Source organism: Solea senegalensis, unplaced genomic scaffold (assembly GCF_019176455.1).
Source record: "Solea senegalensis isolate Sse05_10M unplaced genomic scaffold, IFAPA_SoseM_1 scf7180000013203, whole genome shotgun sequence".
NCBI lineage: Eukaryota > Metazoa > Chordata > Actinopteri > Pleuronectiformes > Soleidae > Solea > Solea senegalensis.
Window position 1 is genome coordinate 1 of NW_025320778.1, and position 16,259 is coordinate 16,259.

Sequence of the window (16,259 nt, forward strand, 5' to 3'; positions counted from 1 at the left end):
ACTCCAAACCAGAAAGACTTGTGCCCCATTAAACTTTTTCTGTCTGCTTGTGACTGATGCAGATTTCTGAGCTCATTATAGTCCCCAAAACAATTTCTGGTAAAGCTGATTGTTGCTCGCTCATGTGTGGAGTAATTTGTTTATAAAATAAAGACATATTGAGGAATAAACTTCTAAATATAGAACCATAATCCTTTTCTTTATTTGTAGTCATATGTAGCCCCCCCCCACACACACACACACACTCACACACTTTTCTCATTCTGGCACATGGCTGCCTCATGTGGAATCATTTAAAGATCTCTTGGTCATCCCAGGATGGTGCACAGGAATGGAGAGCAACATTAAACACTATACTTTTTCACGCAGGTGGTAATGGCCCCACATGAACCGCCAGTGGTGTTTGTGGATAACTACATCAAGCTCCTGGCTGATGGCAATCCTGAGACCTTCCAGAAGATTTTGGACATGAAGGTCAGTTGTTGTGACCCATAGTTTTAGAATTTTAATGTGTTCTGCCTGTATAGATAAAACTCGTACTCTACTGTAACTCATTTGCTTCAAAGTTTGATGTGTTGTGAATTGAGATTTGTTCTTCCACAGACCTGCGCTGTAACGAGTGGTTATTTGAGTTGCTGTTGTGACTTGCTGTTGCTTTTCTATAATTTAGAGAAAAAAGTCTAGCCGTTCTTCTCTGACCTCTGGCACCATCGAGGCATTTTTTGCCCTGAGAACTGCTGCTCGCTAGATATTTTCTCTCTTTCTGACCAATGTTCTATAAACCTTAGAGATGGCTGTGCTCAGAAATCCCAGATCAGCAGTTTGTGAAATACTCAGACCAGCCCGTCTGGCACCAACAGTCATGCCATGGTCAAAGTCATTTGAATCACCTTTCTTCCTCACGCTGATGCTCAGTTAGAACCTCAGCAGATCATCTTGACCGGGCCTACATGTCTAAAATGGATTTTTGCTGCTGTCATGTGATGTCATGTTTGGCCGATTAGATATTTGCATAAATGAACAGTTGTACCTAATTAAGTAGCCAGTGAATGTATATCTATATCTTTGATATGGAGATTGTCATATATATGTTTTAGTAAGCTTTAAAGCTACTTTGTAGATTTTGTGAAGTTTGGACTAACAAGCTGCTGGCTCGAAATCCATACTGATTCTACAGATATTAGGGTGGATATTTTCATGTGACTAACGGCAGGGAAACAAATGAGCATATTTTACAAAATGCCACTTGGACGATTTCTATATAAGGTCTACCATATTATTGTCAAGCACAACACCCAATTATTTTTTGCACTGCCTTCTTTTTGCATGCTGAGAGAGACATTTCTAACGCTGTGGTATCCCCCCTCTGTTTGTGTGTGCTTGGGTGTGTATAGGGTCTGAAGCGCAGTGAACAGAGCAGCATGCTGGAGCTCTTCAGGCAGAGGCTGCCCACTCCACCTTCAGGGGCTGACGGTGGCCCGTCTTTGTCCTTCAGCGCCCCGACCCCAGAGCAGGAGTCGTCCCGCATCCGTAGACTAGAGAAACTGATCAAGAAGAGACTCTAATCAGAAAGGCACTGAACTTACATAAAGGACAGTCAAAAGGCTGTAGGATAAGACCTAAATTTATTCCTCTCACAAACTCCCATCATGACTGAAGGGACCATGAAGAATGACACAAAGAGAAAAAAAAAAGAAAGTTGCTTAACTTTTCTGACTGTGATGTTGAACTGAGTTGATGTCAAATTATGAAGAAACCTCTTCAACTGATCCTTGCTGTTGCTACATATGTCATCCACTTATGTAATTTCCTCTTGCTTTTCGTGACACTAATGTCTGGGCTTTGTAGCACTGGTACATGGTTGCACAGTACATTTGCACTCACAGGACAGAATGTAGTGCTGTCAACTAAATTCTGCTCAGTAATCCACTGGCTGCCTCTGGGATGTGTCTAATCCAAGATGATCACCAGCAGCCTGATCTTACTTAAAGTTGATGTTTTCTGAATATAGTGCACTCCAGCGATACCCAGGGCGTTGCTCAATTATTTTAATTTAAAGTGAGGGATACTGGGTCCAATTCTGTGTGCATCTCTGCATTCCATTAAAGTGAGAATGCGTCATAGGTGTCGGCATAGTTTCTGTGAACGGTGACCTAAAACAAATCACTAAGCCTGAGAAAAATCACATGAGGCCGAGGTTGACTTGGAAAGTAGCTAATCGAAGACTTTGGGCTTGGGACTTTGCCTAGAACAGGCCGATGATGGTATACTGCATGTAAACATAAGCACATAATGTGTGTGGTCAGTCCTGTTTTGTAAGGTCAAAAGTATTCTCAGACAATTTAATCATCGCTGTCTCTTGATTTGACATATGCTAAAATGTGTTCATGCAAGAATGTGTATTTGTCTGTTCCATCTACACTTTGCTGTACTTGCAGGGCAATTTACAAACTGTTATTTGTGAATTAAGTATTTATCCTAGAAATACACTGAAACTTAAGAACTGTCTCAACACTTGTGGGAACTGACCTTTTGTTTATCCTCATGTATGTCAAACACAGCAGGTATGCCACAGACTGCAACCAAGGTTCCCTGATTCCCTGCACATCAAATAAAATGTAAATGCATTAGTGTAGATATTCCTGTTTTCAGGTGCAACATATAAGCTTGTGTTTCTGGCAGACTGTCCACACTGTTACTTGCAAGCGACCAAATCAGATTTGTATCTGCATAAGTCGCTGTGGTAATCATGTACCCATGTGCCCATGTCTGTGGCGTGGTTTCAAACATGAACGCACCTAAAAAAAAAATGCCAGCGTGTCGTCTTGCCCTCCAAATAACTGCCTCAAGAAAGATTCAGTGACAGCGGTGTGTGAAGGTCACGTTCCCGCCAGGATTACTGTATTGGTCCTTGTGCCGTATTCATGTCCTCGAAAAACCTCACTGCAGCCAGAGCCCGGTCAGTGTTCAATTCCTCGTTATGGAGGATGTCGAGCAGCTCTTGCACCTGGGTCTGGTATGTATCCCATGCTCAAATCTGTAAATTTAACATATTCTTCTTTATTAATTTATGCATCCACAGTGAGTTCTTAGTTTGTGTAGTAAAGCCTCTGTTTCAAATGGCAAAATGCATCTGGCTGGTTGTTCATTTGCTGTAGAGATGGGGTGGTGCAAGATGGTCGCCTCTGTAAAGCAAGGCCTTGCCTTGGGTACATATAAAAAGGTTTATTCCAAGACTATGAAAACCAAATGATTTATATTTCAAAGTGATTAGACACTTATACGAACATACTTGTTGACAGTATATTCAAAAAACTCAACGTTACTAACTGTAACCTTACAAACCCGGTCTGTATAAAATCTGTAGATCCCAAATAGTGTTTAGTTGCCTTGTCACAGTCAACTGGGGAACATTATTAAAACCTTGCCACTGATTTCTCCCCTGTGCACACTTCTTCATTTTGCACAATACCAGGGAAAAATATCACCTTGGTTTCAAAAGGGTCCATGAGCGGTGTTGGAAGTGTTCCCACCCATCCAGAACTTCGTCTCTTGTTGCCCACTTATCCCACATCCAATCAGAATCCACGAAACGCTTCAGAGGGCGTTTCCTGTGCCGTGTTTGTGGACGTGAAGGCTCCTTGAGGGAGAATCAGTTTGAAGAGGAGCCGCGGGAGTTAATGTGCGTCACTACTCTGACCTCTTCGCATAAAAACTTGTCATATTTTCTCGTGTACATCGACCGTGGGAGCGATTCATGTGTTTAAGCGTCAAAATGAAGATATTGTTTTAGTTTTACAGGGGTCTACTGGTTGGGGATCTAATTACTGAACGCCGGTTGATGGTCTTTCCAGCGGGGGCAGCTGTGCATGCTGTCCGGGAGAAAGTTAGTAGTTAACTCCGTGGAACTTCCTCTGGAAACATTCCTCTTTCGAAACCTGCGTGTTGCTCGCTGGTGTTTTGTAACTGTTGAACTAGAAATGGTTGGCAGGTTAAACTTGCCAAATGTTTGTGAAGGAGAGCCACTGGATATGAGCTACAGGGCTGAGAGAGGACTTGACAGCCCGGACTCTGGTTTACCGCCGAGTCCGAGCCCCAGCGCCTGGCTGCTGCCTGCGAGTGCAGACAAAGCCAGGGGCGTGAGCCCGGAGTCCGAGGACGAGGGACGGGGTTCCCTGGTAGGTAACGTGTGTCTCTGTGTCTCTCTCTCTCTCTCTCTCTCTCTCTCTTGCAATGTTACAGTAATTTGATAGTGGCAAATCCATATTGGAATTAACAATAATATTACATGTCCACCTGTTTCCTCTGTATCTGTAAGACATCGTATTTACCAAACCCTGTCTATTTACTAATTACTTACTAAAAGTAACTTTACTTACAATGCTCACTATCTTGCATACATACTGTCTTAGTGATTTATTCTTGGAGGTGTTACAAGTGTTTGGAGGTGGAGTCTTACAGTACTCTTATTTTTCACTATGTTCACTAAAAACATGCATCATTCTGTAGTAGAATGTTATTGTACAAAAAACAATGGTAATGGTGAGTTATTTCTTTGCAGAGATACACATTATACGCCTGTATTTGTGCGATGAATGTCGTCCTGCTGTTTACATTTAGAAATAAACAGTTTGATGTTTTGAAGCATTTTTTTTTTTTATTAATTGCAACCATATCATGGTTCAGTGGTTTCAGTTATTTTGGTCAGGATAATTCTGCTAGGAAATTTTCACATTGTCCAATGTTGTCTTTGGAGCCAAGCAAACCACCACAGCTGAATATTTGTTTTAGATACCATAACTTCATAACTTTACGGAGTTCATTCTGCTGCAAACATACATGCATGCCGTTCAGCTGACCCTCAGCTGAGTCAGTGTTTTGGTTGAATAAGTAAAAGGTTGGAATAGGTAGTTTGAGTGTGCATTTTATTTTGCAAGAATTAGCTGCATGTTCTGGCCAACTGTTCAAAAAAAATCATCAGGGTCAGATCGGCAATGATTTGAGGCACTGGGGACTACTTCAGATTCATTGGCTCTGCGTGTGATGAATGTACTTCACTTTTTCACTCTAGGTTTCAGTTTTACCCTCTGGATCTGCCCCGCTGCTTCACCCGCTGTCTTTTGGTGAAGGCATAGCCCTGGATCCATTACCACCAAAAGAGATAAGGTTGGTTAATATTTATGACTTGTTATGTGCACCGTTCGACCTGGTGGACGATTCAGTCAAACAAATTGAGCACAGTGAGGCCATTTGGGCTTTGATTTTTACTTTAATATGCATTTAAGTGGGAGTACCACATTGTTTTGCACCAAATAAGACCACTGCACTTCACACTCTTCCACAGATACATCTCATCCCTGCACTACAACTCAGACCGCCACTTCATCCAGGATCTGGCTCTGCAGCCTTCAGGGCAGGGCCTTGAACACTGCAGGCAGACTATCATGGCTCTGCCCCACAGCACCTGGCGTCACTATAAAACACAGCTAGATTTCCAGCCCCGCCATCGGCTTGAGCGCTTCAAGAGCACCACCATCATCTACCCCAAGAAAACCAGTGCTGTTTTCACCACAGAGCTGAGCTATGACTGCCACCGGCTGTCCAGGCGTTTCCTCTCCAGTGTGGAGCTGGAGACAGTTGGCCAGAGAAAGCTACCTCAGTGAGGGAGGGGCCAGGTGATTGGGGACAGACGAGGTTTGGTCATTTCCATGACCCTGCACTGTGGTTCCCTTGAAGTTGGCTGCCAGTCACCTGCTGTGTTGTATGTTTGCATTTGTGTAGGCCATTATCCTTTTCAGTACCTATCCTAAGCTGACGGCTAGAAGCATCTGTGCTGTGATGTTACAGGGAACAGTAATGTATGTGTGTGCTTAATTTGAACAATGAGGCCTGTTTCAGTTCATAGAATTTAATCAAAGGGAGTTTTTTATGATGCTAACACAATAGTGTTTAAACAACTGGCATGTAAAGGAGAGGAAGGGTGAATAAATGTGGGGCTGGATTTTGAGTGCATGTGAACAGATCTATAAATTATCCACACTGTACAAAGGAGGTGAAAATACCTAACACATGTTTAGATTCTTGTGTATTTCTGCACATAGCACCAGCTAAGCTTTTCCCAAGCCTGATTTATTATATATGATGGTAATGTCGTTAGATTAAGGGACCTTTTTTGTTCATTATGAAGTGGTTAGTGACCATGGTGTTACTGAGAACTGGGTTGACTTTTTATCGCTCACTAACTATTGAAATGAACAAGCTGCATTCCACTGCTATCACTTTCTTTGGCTGAATTTAAATTGTATTTATTTTGTTTGAGTTTTAAGAGAATTTATTAGCTGATTAACGGGTCTCTTATTGTTGTGGCCATGGACATATTTGTGAGGCCCCTTTATGTCTTTTATAGATTTACCTGTTGATGCTTCTTCTTAAAAGTTAGTCACTTATCCAGTACCAATTTGAAATAAAGTGTGTGGTAGTTCATCAAATGTGTAGTTATTCATTTTAATGACCACAATGTTTAAAATATGACACAGACCTCTAAAAAAAACTCGAACTGCACAAAGAAAAGCATGCATATTCGTTAAATGGGTTATTATGTAGGTATGTTTTTCAAACATGGTACAAAGAAGCTCCTTACGCTCAAAACATATTCTACCTAAGGAATCACATTACAATACGTTGGATAGTTTGTGTTGCCAAAATGTTCAGAAATCATCATAGACTTAAAATGTCCATTTTGAAATTCGATGAGCAGAACCATTTTTATACAATTGTGGTGCTCCATTGCCCTCTTGTGGCCAGATGGTAGAAATAACAAGGGGGATCCTGTCCTTCAAATCATATTTCCAATACTGTAAAATTATCCTTATTTTGATTCATAAAACGTTTTGCATGTCGGTACAATTTCAGTCATAGTTTCCAGTCCAAACTGCTGTAGCATAAATGTCCTAAAACATCAAATTATTGTCCTTTATATTTGATATTTGATTTTCATTCACTATATTTTCCGAATCAAAATGCCTTTGTCACCCCTCAGCTGTACAAAAAAGAGGCTACTGCTCCTCAGTGGTGAATAGACAATTTAAAAAACAATTCAGTGCGTAAATATAATTGCAAAAAAAAACATATTAGTGCAGCATTGGTCAGTCTGCATAGTCCCGTGCTGAGAGTCTCGGGAGGAAATTTTGTTATGCTTGCATAATAACAATAAAGAATCTTGAATCTTGAATTAATGCAACAGTAAATAATCACGGTGGCATTTAATGTTTTTTGTTTGTTTTTCACCAAAATATTTAATCTAAAAATTGTGTTAGTTAATGTGAGTCGTGATGTTTATAAGGTGAAGATTAAAAACAAACTCACAATTTGGGTTACATGACGTATGAGTTCAAAGGTGACGGCTATGCCCCGCCCACTTCCCCACCCGCATGGTGGACGGAAGTACGTCACGTCAGTTTTGTTTATGTTGTTCAGAAAGTAAACCTAGCTTTTTCTATGCATTCGTTAAGAGTGTTGTGCTGTACACCACTTTTGCTATTTTCTTCTATAAACGAAATAGATGTTTGTCAGCAGAATCGATCCTAAACGCTACTCTCCTCGTGGATATTGTGCTAGTTAGCCCTTAGCGCTAACTGGTTGCCTGTGCTACTTGAGAAGCATGAAGAGTGTGAATGGAAATGCTAGCATCATGGACATGTTTGAAAAGGGAAAAGTCCTGAAAATATGCGCCCCAATGGTTCGATATTCGAAGTAAGTGAAATCTGGTTTCCCGTTGTCATATTATTTTTCACAGAACTTAGCAATGGTAAAGGGAAAACGTACTTATGAACGTTTCTTAAATCGTGGGGATATATAGATAGACAGACATTTGGGACATTTTTCTTTGGTTAACTAAGGTTAACTACTCATTATCATTATGCATTTGGGCACATATAGACGGAGAAGAAAATACAAACGTTAATTCAATAGAATCAAAATCGTTAACTTCAGTCAGGAAAACTAAATACATAGTTATACGTATATACATTTATTTTGACAGCTGCACATGATACATGCATGCATGTACACAATGTAGTAGCAATATGATGATCAATCTTTTGTTTCTATAGACTTGCTTTCAGGACCTTGGTGAGGAAATATGACTGCGACATCTGCTTCACTCCAATGATAGTTGCTGCAGACTTCTTGAGATCTACCAAAGCTAGAGACAGTGAATTCACAACCAATGAGCGTGAGTAAATAAACCCACAATAGTTGGTAAACACAGATGAAACTAATCCAACTAGAAATTTGTGTTTGTTGCACATTCTATATGTGTTCAGTAACACTAGTTCATGTTTAAGTGGCTGCTGTGAAAAAATGCCCCTATTGCACCACCTCTTTCTAATGCACGGCAGTCACGGTATTTACACAAAGATATCAGGTGTTCCTCATGATTGATGTGTTGTCATTGAGCCTTATCTATGTTGTCATACTGCGTAGTCACACCAGGAAAAGTACAGGTAAAATTAAGCATATTAATGATGGCTGAGTTCAGTTTAGCTTCCTCAGTTTTGAAGTGTATGTTGGCTCACTGTCGCACTGTGCTGACGTACATAAACAGAACAGAGCCATTGCTGAAGTTGTCAGTCAGACCTACGCATTTCTTGCCCAAAATGTCTGCTGTGTCTGACTATTGATATGACAGATTTTTTTCCCTTTTTATCCTCAGGTGACCGGCCCTTGATAGTGCAGTTTGCTGCCCATGATGCACAGTCTCTGGCTGATGCAGCGTGTGTGGTAGCACCTTTTTCAGATGGAGTTGACCTCAACTGTGGCTGTCCCCAGAGGTACAACAACAGTAGACCCTGAGACAGTTTGAGAGTGTTTATTAGTCTGTTATAGCATTTATTAATTAATAGATCTTAGTTTCTATTTAAATTATTTACATTTTTATTTCCACTTTCCAAATTCTGTGTTGGAACAGCTGGATCAAAATTTTTCTTTCTTTCTTATTGTGTTTCTGTTTTCTTCCATGTTAGTTTGAATATCAATTAAGCAAGGATAGGTTAACAGAATAGATATTTTTGCTTTGTTTTATTTGTTTTTTAAGGTGGGCAATGTCAGCTGGGTATGGTGCGTGTCTCATTAACAAGCCTGAACTTGTGAAAGACATGATCAGACATGTCAGAAACCAGGTGGACAATCCAAACTATACAGCATCCATCAAAATAAGGTAAGAGTAAGAAATGACTTCAAATTCACTGTACACAAGCGCTAGACCAGTAATATGTGAGGTTGATGTCGTCCTTTAATCTAAAAGAATCTAAGCTCTAGATCAACATTGCTTGTCACATGTTTGTCAAAGAACTTGCAATGTTGTCTTTTTAATAATCCAATCTATCTCTCACAGTGTGATAGTAGGTAGCCCACATATTCTGCTGTATGAAGTAAAAAACACATATGAATACATTTTTTAACATTTAAACACTTCATGTGTGTAAATAATACTCAACATTTTTATTATATATTATATATAATTATATATATTATATTTTTATTATTATATTAATTATAATTGAGTGACTTGAAGGTGGACCACTCTGTAAAGTCTCTGATGGGTTAGGGGCAGTAGTTTCAGAGGGAGATTAAGATATTGATGGTGATGATTGAATTCATGTCACCCACAGAATTCACAAGGATTTGAGAAAGACTGTGGATCTATGCCAGAAGGCTGAAGCAGCTGGTGTGTCGTGGATAACGGTCCATGGCCGTACAGCAGATGAGCGTCACCAGCCAGTCCATTATGATGCCATAAAGACTATCAAAGATAGCCTTTCTGTACCTGTCATTGCAAATGGAGACATAAAGTACCTCCGTGATGTGGAGTCCACCTACCAGCTTACTGGTGTTGACGGTAGGTTTATATTTTTTCAGTGAAAGTGCACTCATGATTACATTTATTATTTAACGTATCCCTCCTGCTGCCTCCTGCTGCCTTGTGTGGGTCACTCTGACCCGAGCGGTTCAGAGTGACCCACACAAGGCAGCAGGACATTAATTTGTAATGGGGATTTCTTTCTTTTTTCGTTTGTTAGGTATGATGGCTGCACGGGGGTTGCTTGCTAACCCTGCTATGTTTGCTGGCTATGATGACACTCCTCTGGAGTGTATATGGGACTGGGTGGACATCTCTGTAGAGCAGGGCACTCCATTCACCTGCTTCCACCACCATCTTATCTACATGCTCGAAAGGGTTAGCTCCCAGCCTGAGAGAAAAGTGTTCAATTCTCTATCCAGTACCTCAGCTGTAATAGATTACCTCCAGAACACATATGGGTCAGTACAAGATCTTGGAACATCTGTATGTTGAAATGGTTTTAAAACTATTTTAAATTTATTTTTTTGTGCCAAATAAAAGTGCTAAGGTGTTGTTGTATTAATGGTGTCTGTCTTTTTAGTCAAGCTTTACTCAAGCAATAATCATATGGCTAAGTAAACTAGAGCTGCAACTAACGATTATTTTCATAATCGATTAATCTGTCAATTATTTTCTCGATTAATCGGTTTGTCCATAAAATATCAGAAAACCTTAAAAAATGTTGATCTGTGTTCGTCAAACGTGGAAATGATGATGTCTTTTGTCCACAAACCAAAATGATTCACTTTTAATGATTTCTTTGTTATCCAGAGCAAAGAAATGAAGAAAATACTCACATTTAAGAAGCTTAAACAATCGGAAATCTTGTTTTAATCATGGAAAAGGTTGATTTGATAATCGATTATCAAAATAGTTGTCGATTAATTTAATAATCGATTAATTGTTTCAGCTCTAAAGTAAACTAAATATTAAGTTGTAAATGCTTGTCTTACTTATCTTAAGATGTTACTTCTCAATTTAGAATGTTCTCAAAACCAGTGTATGATATAAAGGGCATTCAAAACTAAAAATATCCTTTCATTGTAATTAACAGAACATCTCAAACTGAACTGAAATAATAATATTGGTATAACGATTTATTATCAACATCTAGCTTTTTGTGAAGCAATTCTATTACTTTTGAAATAATCTATTATGATTATTTGGGACATGAAAGTACAATTAGTTGGCATGTACACCGAAGTAAAACTGATGCAACCGTCCTGAAATAAATTCTAGTAACTAGGAAGTGCATGTAACTAGGAAGTGTTTAACACCGGAAGTTAAGTGGAGTTAAACAAAGTGCCCCGAATCAATTTTAAATGAGGGAATGTTAAGTCTGAATTGAAAACTTCCAATGTCCTTTTACATTTTAGAATCTAAGTATATAACAAACAAATACGCATTTTATATCCGCCTTAATGTTTAATGTTTGTTACGCACATGTCCATGGCTTATTTTTTAAACCCCGACCGGAAGTGTACGCTCTTTCGTCGAACTTGCTGAAGCAGGAAGTGATACAGGGGGCGAGCAAACTTTGCTCTGTTTGATATCAGAGGTAAGGTGAAGAAAACCTACACTCGTGGTGTCAGTTTTTTGGCAACTTGTTGGTAAGGCTTATGGCTTTATGTCTCAACATTTGACATGCATTTAGACACTTTCATTATTGTATATTTAAAAGTTTAATTAGCACCCTGCTGCTCTGTAAACCTCCCACGTTGAGCTAACATTAGCTGATGTAACGCGTAACGCTAATAATTTGCTGGGGTAAAGTATATTTGTCAGACAGACTTATGCTAGATCAGACTGATCAGAGTGGTCATGTAACTGCTGGAGTAACTTGCTTGAATAAACGGTGCCAGATACTGCAGAGTGTCTCTTACTTCGTGGATCCAAGATACCACAATATTGTATGATGAAAGGAAGAACGTTTACCCTAAAGTTTAAGTGTATGTTGTTTGTTTGTGCATTGTGTTGGAGGCATATAACTGCCTTGTACCTGCCAGCAGGAAGTAGACTATGTATATCGTGCATCATTTGGCGCAAGAGTCGTTATATTATAGTATGTAAACTAGTGGATAAGAAGCTTAACGTAGTATTCTTACCAACAGAGGGTTTATTGTTGTAAGAGAAAACATGCGTATTACTGGTTATAGTCACACCCTCCAGTTATCACAGCTTTGTGTTTGTCAGAGAGGGAGAGGTCGTTTCACACCTTGTTTCCTGAGTGTCTGGTATTCGTGTTTTTGTCTGTAGGAGGCACCCACGACGATGACACTGCAGTGGACTGCTGTGGCCCTCTTTCTCTATGTGGAGATCGGCGTTCTTGTCATCTTCTGTATACCCTTCATATCTGCCAGAAGGTAAGTAAAAGTCAGCTAGTGTTTATTGTCTGGAGTAGATTTACATCCCGCATGTATGTAAAGCTTGTGCATGTCCGGTTCCAGATGGCAGAGTATTTTCCGGCTGAGGGTTTGGAGCTTCATGGCAAGATTCTGGAACAAAGTGTTTCTCACCATGATCATTGTACTTATCGTCCTGTTCCTTGGTAAGTGTGACACAAACAAGACGATGTGAACTGTTGTGTTTTAAGCTTCCAGTTCAACCTTTACGGTACTTTTAGAGGTTGAAACTGAATCAATGTGGAACCACATTTAATGTCATCTTAGCATTTCAGACTGCATGTCTGTCACCTTCAAGGTTTCATCTATAAGAAACACGGACACAATAGGCCTCTGCCCCCATTGTCCAGGGTCGCACAGGAACAAAAACATGGATGCATGTACACAAACTCATATATATAACCAAGAAAGAACAGTTAAGTAATATTAAATAAATAAACCAAGTCTTTGCTTCATTTTCCTTAGATGCTGTCCGTGAAGTGAGGAAGTATTCGAGTAAAGACGCCGGCACGAATGCAAAGCTGCAACCAAACATGTATGACCACCTGCACATGAAGCTTTTCAGAGCTCAGAGGAACCTCTACATCTCTGGTTTTGCTGTCTTTCTCTGGCTGTGAGTCATTAATTTTTTTTACATTAATACGAATAGTACAGGAGGAGTTTAAGTAGCTCTGGGTCTTGTTCACGAGTGAGGGGAGCGCTGCGTGAGAGATTGATCGGGCAGTGTCTGCAGTGACGTGGATGCTGTGCCCAGTACGTTGAGGTGAAGAAGGCGCTGAGTCAAAAGGCAAAGCTCTCAATTTACCGCTCAATCTATGTTCCCACCGTGAACCATGGTCATGAACTCGGAGTAGTGACAGAAAGAGTGGCCAAAATGAGTTTCCTCCGCGTGGTGTCTGGGCTCACCCTGAGAAATAGGGGTTGAAAACGACAATGGTGACAACAAAGAAACAACAAAGAAAACATAATAGAAAACTACTGCTGTATGGATGATCTGGAGTGAACACACCCACAGCTGCAAATCTTTGCTTAGATCAAGGCTTTTTTCTGAACTTCGTTATATTTTGCAGGGTTATGAAGCGAGTGGTCACCTTGATTAACCAGCTGGCAACTGCGTCTGGGACGACAGCTGCTCTTCAGACTCAGGCTGACAATGCTAACCAGACTGCCAAGAAATACATGGAGGACAATGAGCTGCTGAAACAGGTAGGCCCCACGCTGGTTGGGTGCCAACTAAAAAAGTTTCTGAAATAGTTCTAGATTAAATCATAAAGGATGAATGATTGACATTTACAGTTCAATAATGTAACTGTAATGTACATTCTTTGTTATAATTTGAATTTGCATTACAGACTTTGATGGAAGGAAAGGGTGATAAGGCTACTGCAGCAGGCATGGAGCTGTTGCAAAAGGAGCTGGAGAAGCTGAGACAAGAACAGAGGACTACAGAGGAAGGTTGGTATCAATGCTCTTGTTCACATGTGCACCTCACCTCTAGTGGATGCCGACACCCTGTGTTGATGTGCGATTGATTCCTCTCCAGCCTTGAAGAAGTCCCAGTCTGAGGCAGAAGTGATGAAGAAGCAGACTGATGGCCTTGCCAGGGAATACGACAGACTGTTGAAAGAACACCAGGAGCTCCAGGTAATGCACAGATCTAAATATAGCTCAATAATTCATTTTTTACATACAGTTAATACTGGCAAAGTGAGACATTAAAGACAAAGGCTGTGTCCACATAATTCACATTCTGATATCACAACTATACAATTTACAGTAGATGAATGGTAGATTTAGTTTGATCAATTAGTATGAAAAAAAAGTCCAAAACTTCTCTGCATTTTTATTATCGGATTCAATATTATCTGATATTTACTTTTGTTTCTTATTGTTTCAGAATAATCAAGATATTGAAAACAAAAAGGACGACTAGCTTTTTGTAAGACATTTAAAAGTTGGATTGCTTACACAGCAGAGTTCCGTCTCGGGAGAACCACTGCAACACACACTTTTCCCTTCATATTCCTCCTTGTGTCACAATGCATACCGGAGAAGCAGGATTGGCTCCTTGGAAGGACAGGCGTTTGGCTGATATCTGTAATGGCTTTAAAGCATGGGGGAGACTTTCTATCAAAGCACCAGGCTTCCTGAAATAGAATGGGTATTCGAGGGCTTCTTGTTTCTGCCTGGCACAGAATTTTCAAGTTTACACTTAAATCACAAATTTAAATTGAGTAGTCTAACTGGGAAAGAATTGACTCAGGTCTGATCACAGAGCATTTAAGGCCATGTTCAAGGCATTTGTAACTAAACTGGGTGTAGTTAAATGGTTTGTGTCATTTGTTTAAGCACAGTACACTGTTATGTGCATTTTCCTCTTTCTGTTCTCAGTTATTGTTTTGATACTCAATATTTGCTCCTTTTATTTCTGTATCCGACAGAAATAGTTTGCTGCTTCCACTGAGTTCTTGCCGCAAAATGCAAAGTTAGTCTGTCCACATACAGTTTGAATACATGATTGCACTTAAACAAATCACCTTGACATGGGCAGTGTTCTTTTTGGTAAAGGAAATGCTTTTGGTGGATGGTAATAGTCGGATAGCATATTATTTTCCTCCTTAATTTTAATATGCAAGTCTGTGGTTATAGTTTTACAGCGTATCATTGTCTATAGTGACCAAATTTGAATTGATATTATTATTATTATTATTATTGTTGTTGTATATATGCGGCACTGCATGTTTCAAGTGTTTTTTTAGGATAGTTCACCAGTTGCACTCTTTTTTTAAATCAGGAACATGGCTGTATGGTTTTCCCCGTCGCTGTTAAAGACGGTTCATAACTAAGATGTTCAACAAACACAGAAGTCTTTTATGTTAAAGACATAAATCAAAATGAAGTGCCTTGTTTAATAAAGATCTCTTCCTTTGTCCTCAGCCTTGTATTTAAACATGTATTTAATGAAGCACCTTGAATAATATCGAGTCAAATCACATGTAGTTTCAATATTGCATTTTAATATATTCTTCGAAACTGTTACAAAAAATAATCCCAAAATATATTTACATTCTGATTGAATGCAAGAAAATGTCTCACATTTTTGAAATGCTAACTTACTGCCTCTCACTGCTCCTCTGAGTCTACACTTGTGGCCACCTGTGCCCGATACTGAACCTGAATTCAAAAGACAGTCACTACAAACGTGTACGTTAACAAAACAAAAAGGCACATAAAATCTCACTGAAATGTTATACATTTACAAAAACAAAATCATATTTTCCAAACAGAGGGCTTGAGTTAACATTGGTAGTGAACTGATATACTTTAAGAAATACTTGTGACAGAGTTCAAAGTAATGTATTCTGATTTAGTGAATGAAATGTCAGAGATTGGTTCCAGCCAGTCCATAATTTACCAGTGTAAATTAACTTCTTCCAAAACGCAGTGCCTAATCACCTCAGCCATCTGCTCCAAACTATAGTTATTACCAGAGCCGGCGGAGGCCCATTGATATCCCAAATATTGCTTGTAACAAGTAAATTGTTATTTGTTTAACTCAATAATACCATACAAGTAATGGCATCCTTATACGTCTCCCAATATGCCTTCAACATCGAAATGAGAAGCGCACAAATTCAGTCTAATAACAATAGTATAATATCCAGATATCTGTCTCTTGACAATGTCTCTAGAAATGGCTCTCTACTATCAGCAAGACATATGACGCACACATTTTGGAGGTATCTGTGGAGTGACAGAGGCACAGACATAAAAAACAACAACTGAGCCCTCTAAAAGTTACTTAAATATATTTTCACACATATTTCCACAATTTCTGGAAAAAAAGTCCTTCCCGTCTCTTAAAAGGCCATAATTGTCCTAATGTTTATTAACTTGTATTTCATGTATATGTATATATGTGTATATGTATATATGTGTGTATATATATACATATA

At 39.4% G+C, this 16,259-nt stretch overlaps 4 protein-coding genes across 5 annotated transcripts; all 4 read left to right on the forward strand.

Annotated features, from left to right (window-relative positions):
• The first annotated feature begins 349 nt into the window (after positions 1–349).
• Positions 350–2,628, forward strand: LOC122760204 (vacuolar protein sorting-associated protein 53 homolog). The gene is made up of 2 exons (XM_044015294.1): positions 350–474; positions 1,395–2,628. The coding sequence occupies exons 1-2, from the start codon at positions 376–378 to the stop codon at positions 1,563–1,565; spliced, it is 270 nt and encodes an 89-aa protein (XP_043871229.1). The 5' UTR covers positions 350–375; the 3' UTR covers positions 1,566–2,628.
• Positions 2,629–3,643: 1,015 nt separating this feature from the next.
• Positions 3,644–6,483, forward strand: LOC122760203 (refilin-B-like). The gene is made up of 3 exons (XM_044015293.1): positions 3,644–4,178; positions 5,072–5,166; positions 5,345–6,483. The coding sequence occupies exons 1-3, from the start codon at positions 3,870–3,872 to the stop codon at positions 5,661–5,663; spliced, it is 723 nt and encodes a 240-aa protein (XP_043871228.1). The 5' UTR covers positions 3,644–3,869; the 3' UTR covers positions 5,664–6,483.
• Positions 6,484–7,423: 940 nt separating this feature from the next.
• LOC122760199 (tRNA-dihydrouridine(20a/20b) synthase [NAD(P)+]-like) lies at positions 7,424–10,420 on the forward strand. Its single transcript, XM_044015286.1, has 6 exons — positions 7,424–7,752; positions 8,112–8,233; positions 8,714–8,831; positions 9,095–9,217; positions 9,672–9,898; positions 10,080–10,420. Exons 1-6 carry the CDS (start codon positions 7,661–7,663, stop codon positions 10,352–10,354), a joined length of 957 nt encoding a protein of 318 aa, XP_043871221.1. The 5' UTR covers positions 7,424–7,660; the 3' UTR covers positions 10,355–10,420.
• Positions 10,421–11,115: 695 nt separating this feature from the next.
• On the forward strand, positions 11,116–15,239 carry bcap29 (B cell receptor associated protein 29). 2 transcript variants are annotated; one of them, XM_044015288.1, is made up of 8 exons: positions 11,116–11,459; positions 12,158–12,264; positions 12,349–12,449; positions 12,769–12,916; positions 13,374–13,509; positions 13,656–13,758; positions 13,847–13,947; positions 14,201–15,239. In XM_044015288.1, exons 2-8 carry the CDS (start codon positions 12,173–12,175, stop codon positions 14,234–14,236), a joined length of 717 nt encoding a protein of 238 aa, XP_043871223.1. In that variant the 5' UTR covers positions 11,116–11,459; positions 12,158–12,172; the 3' UTR covers positions 14,237–15,239. The 2 variants fall into 2 exon arrangements, with proteins under 2 accessions (XP_043871223.1, XP_043871222.1); XM_044015287.1 differs by having other exon boundaries at positions 11,117–11,511.
• Positions 15,240–16,259: the final 1,020 nt, after the last annotated feature.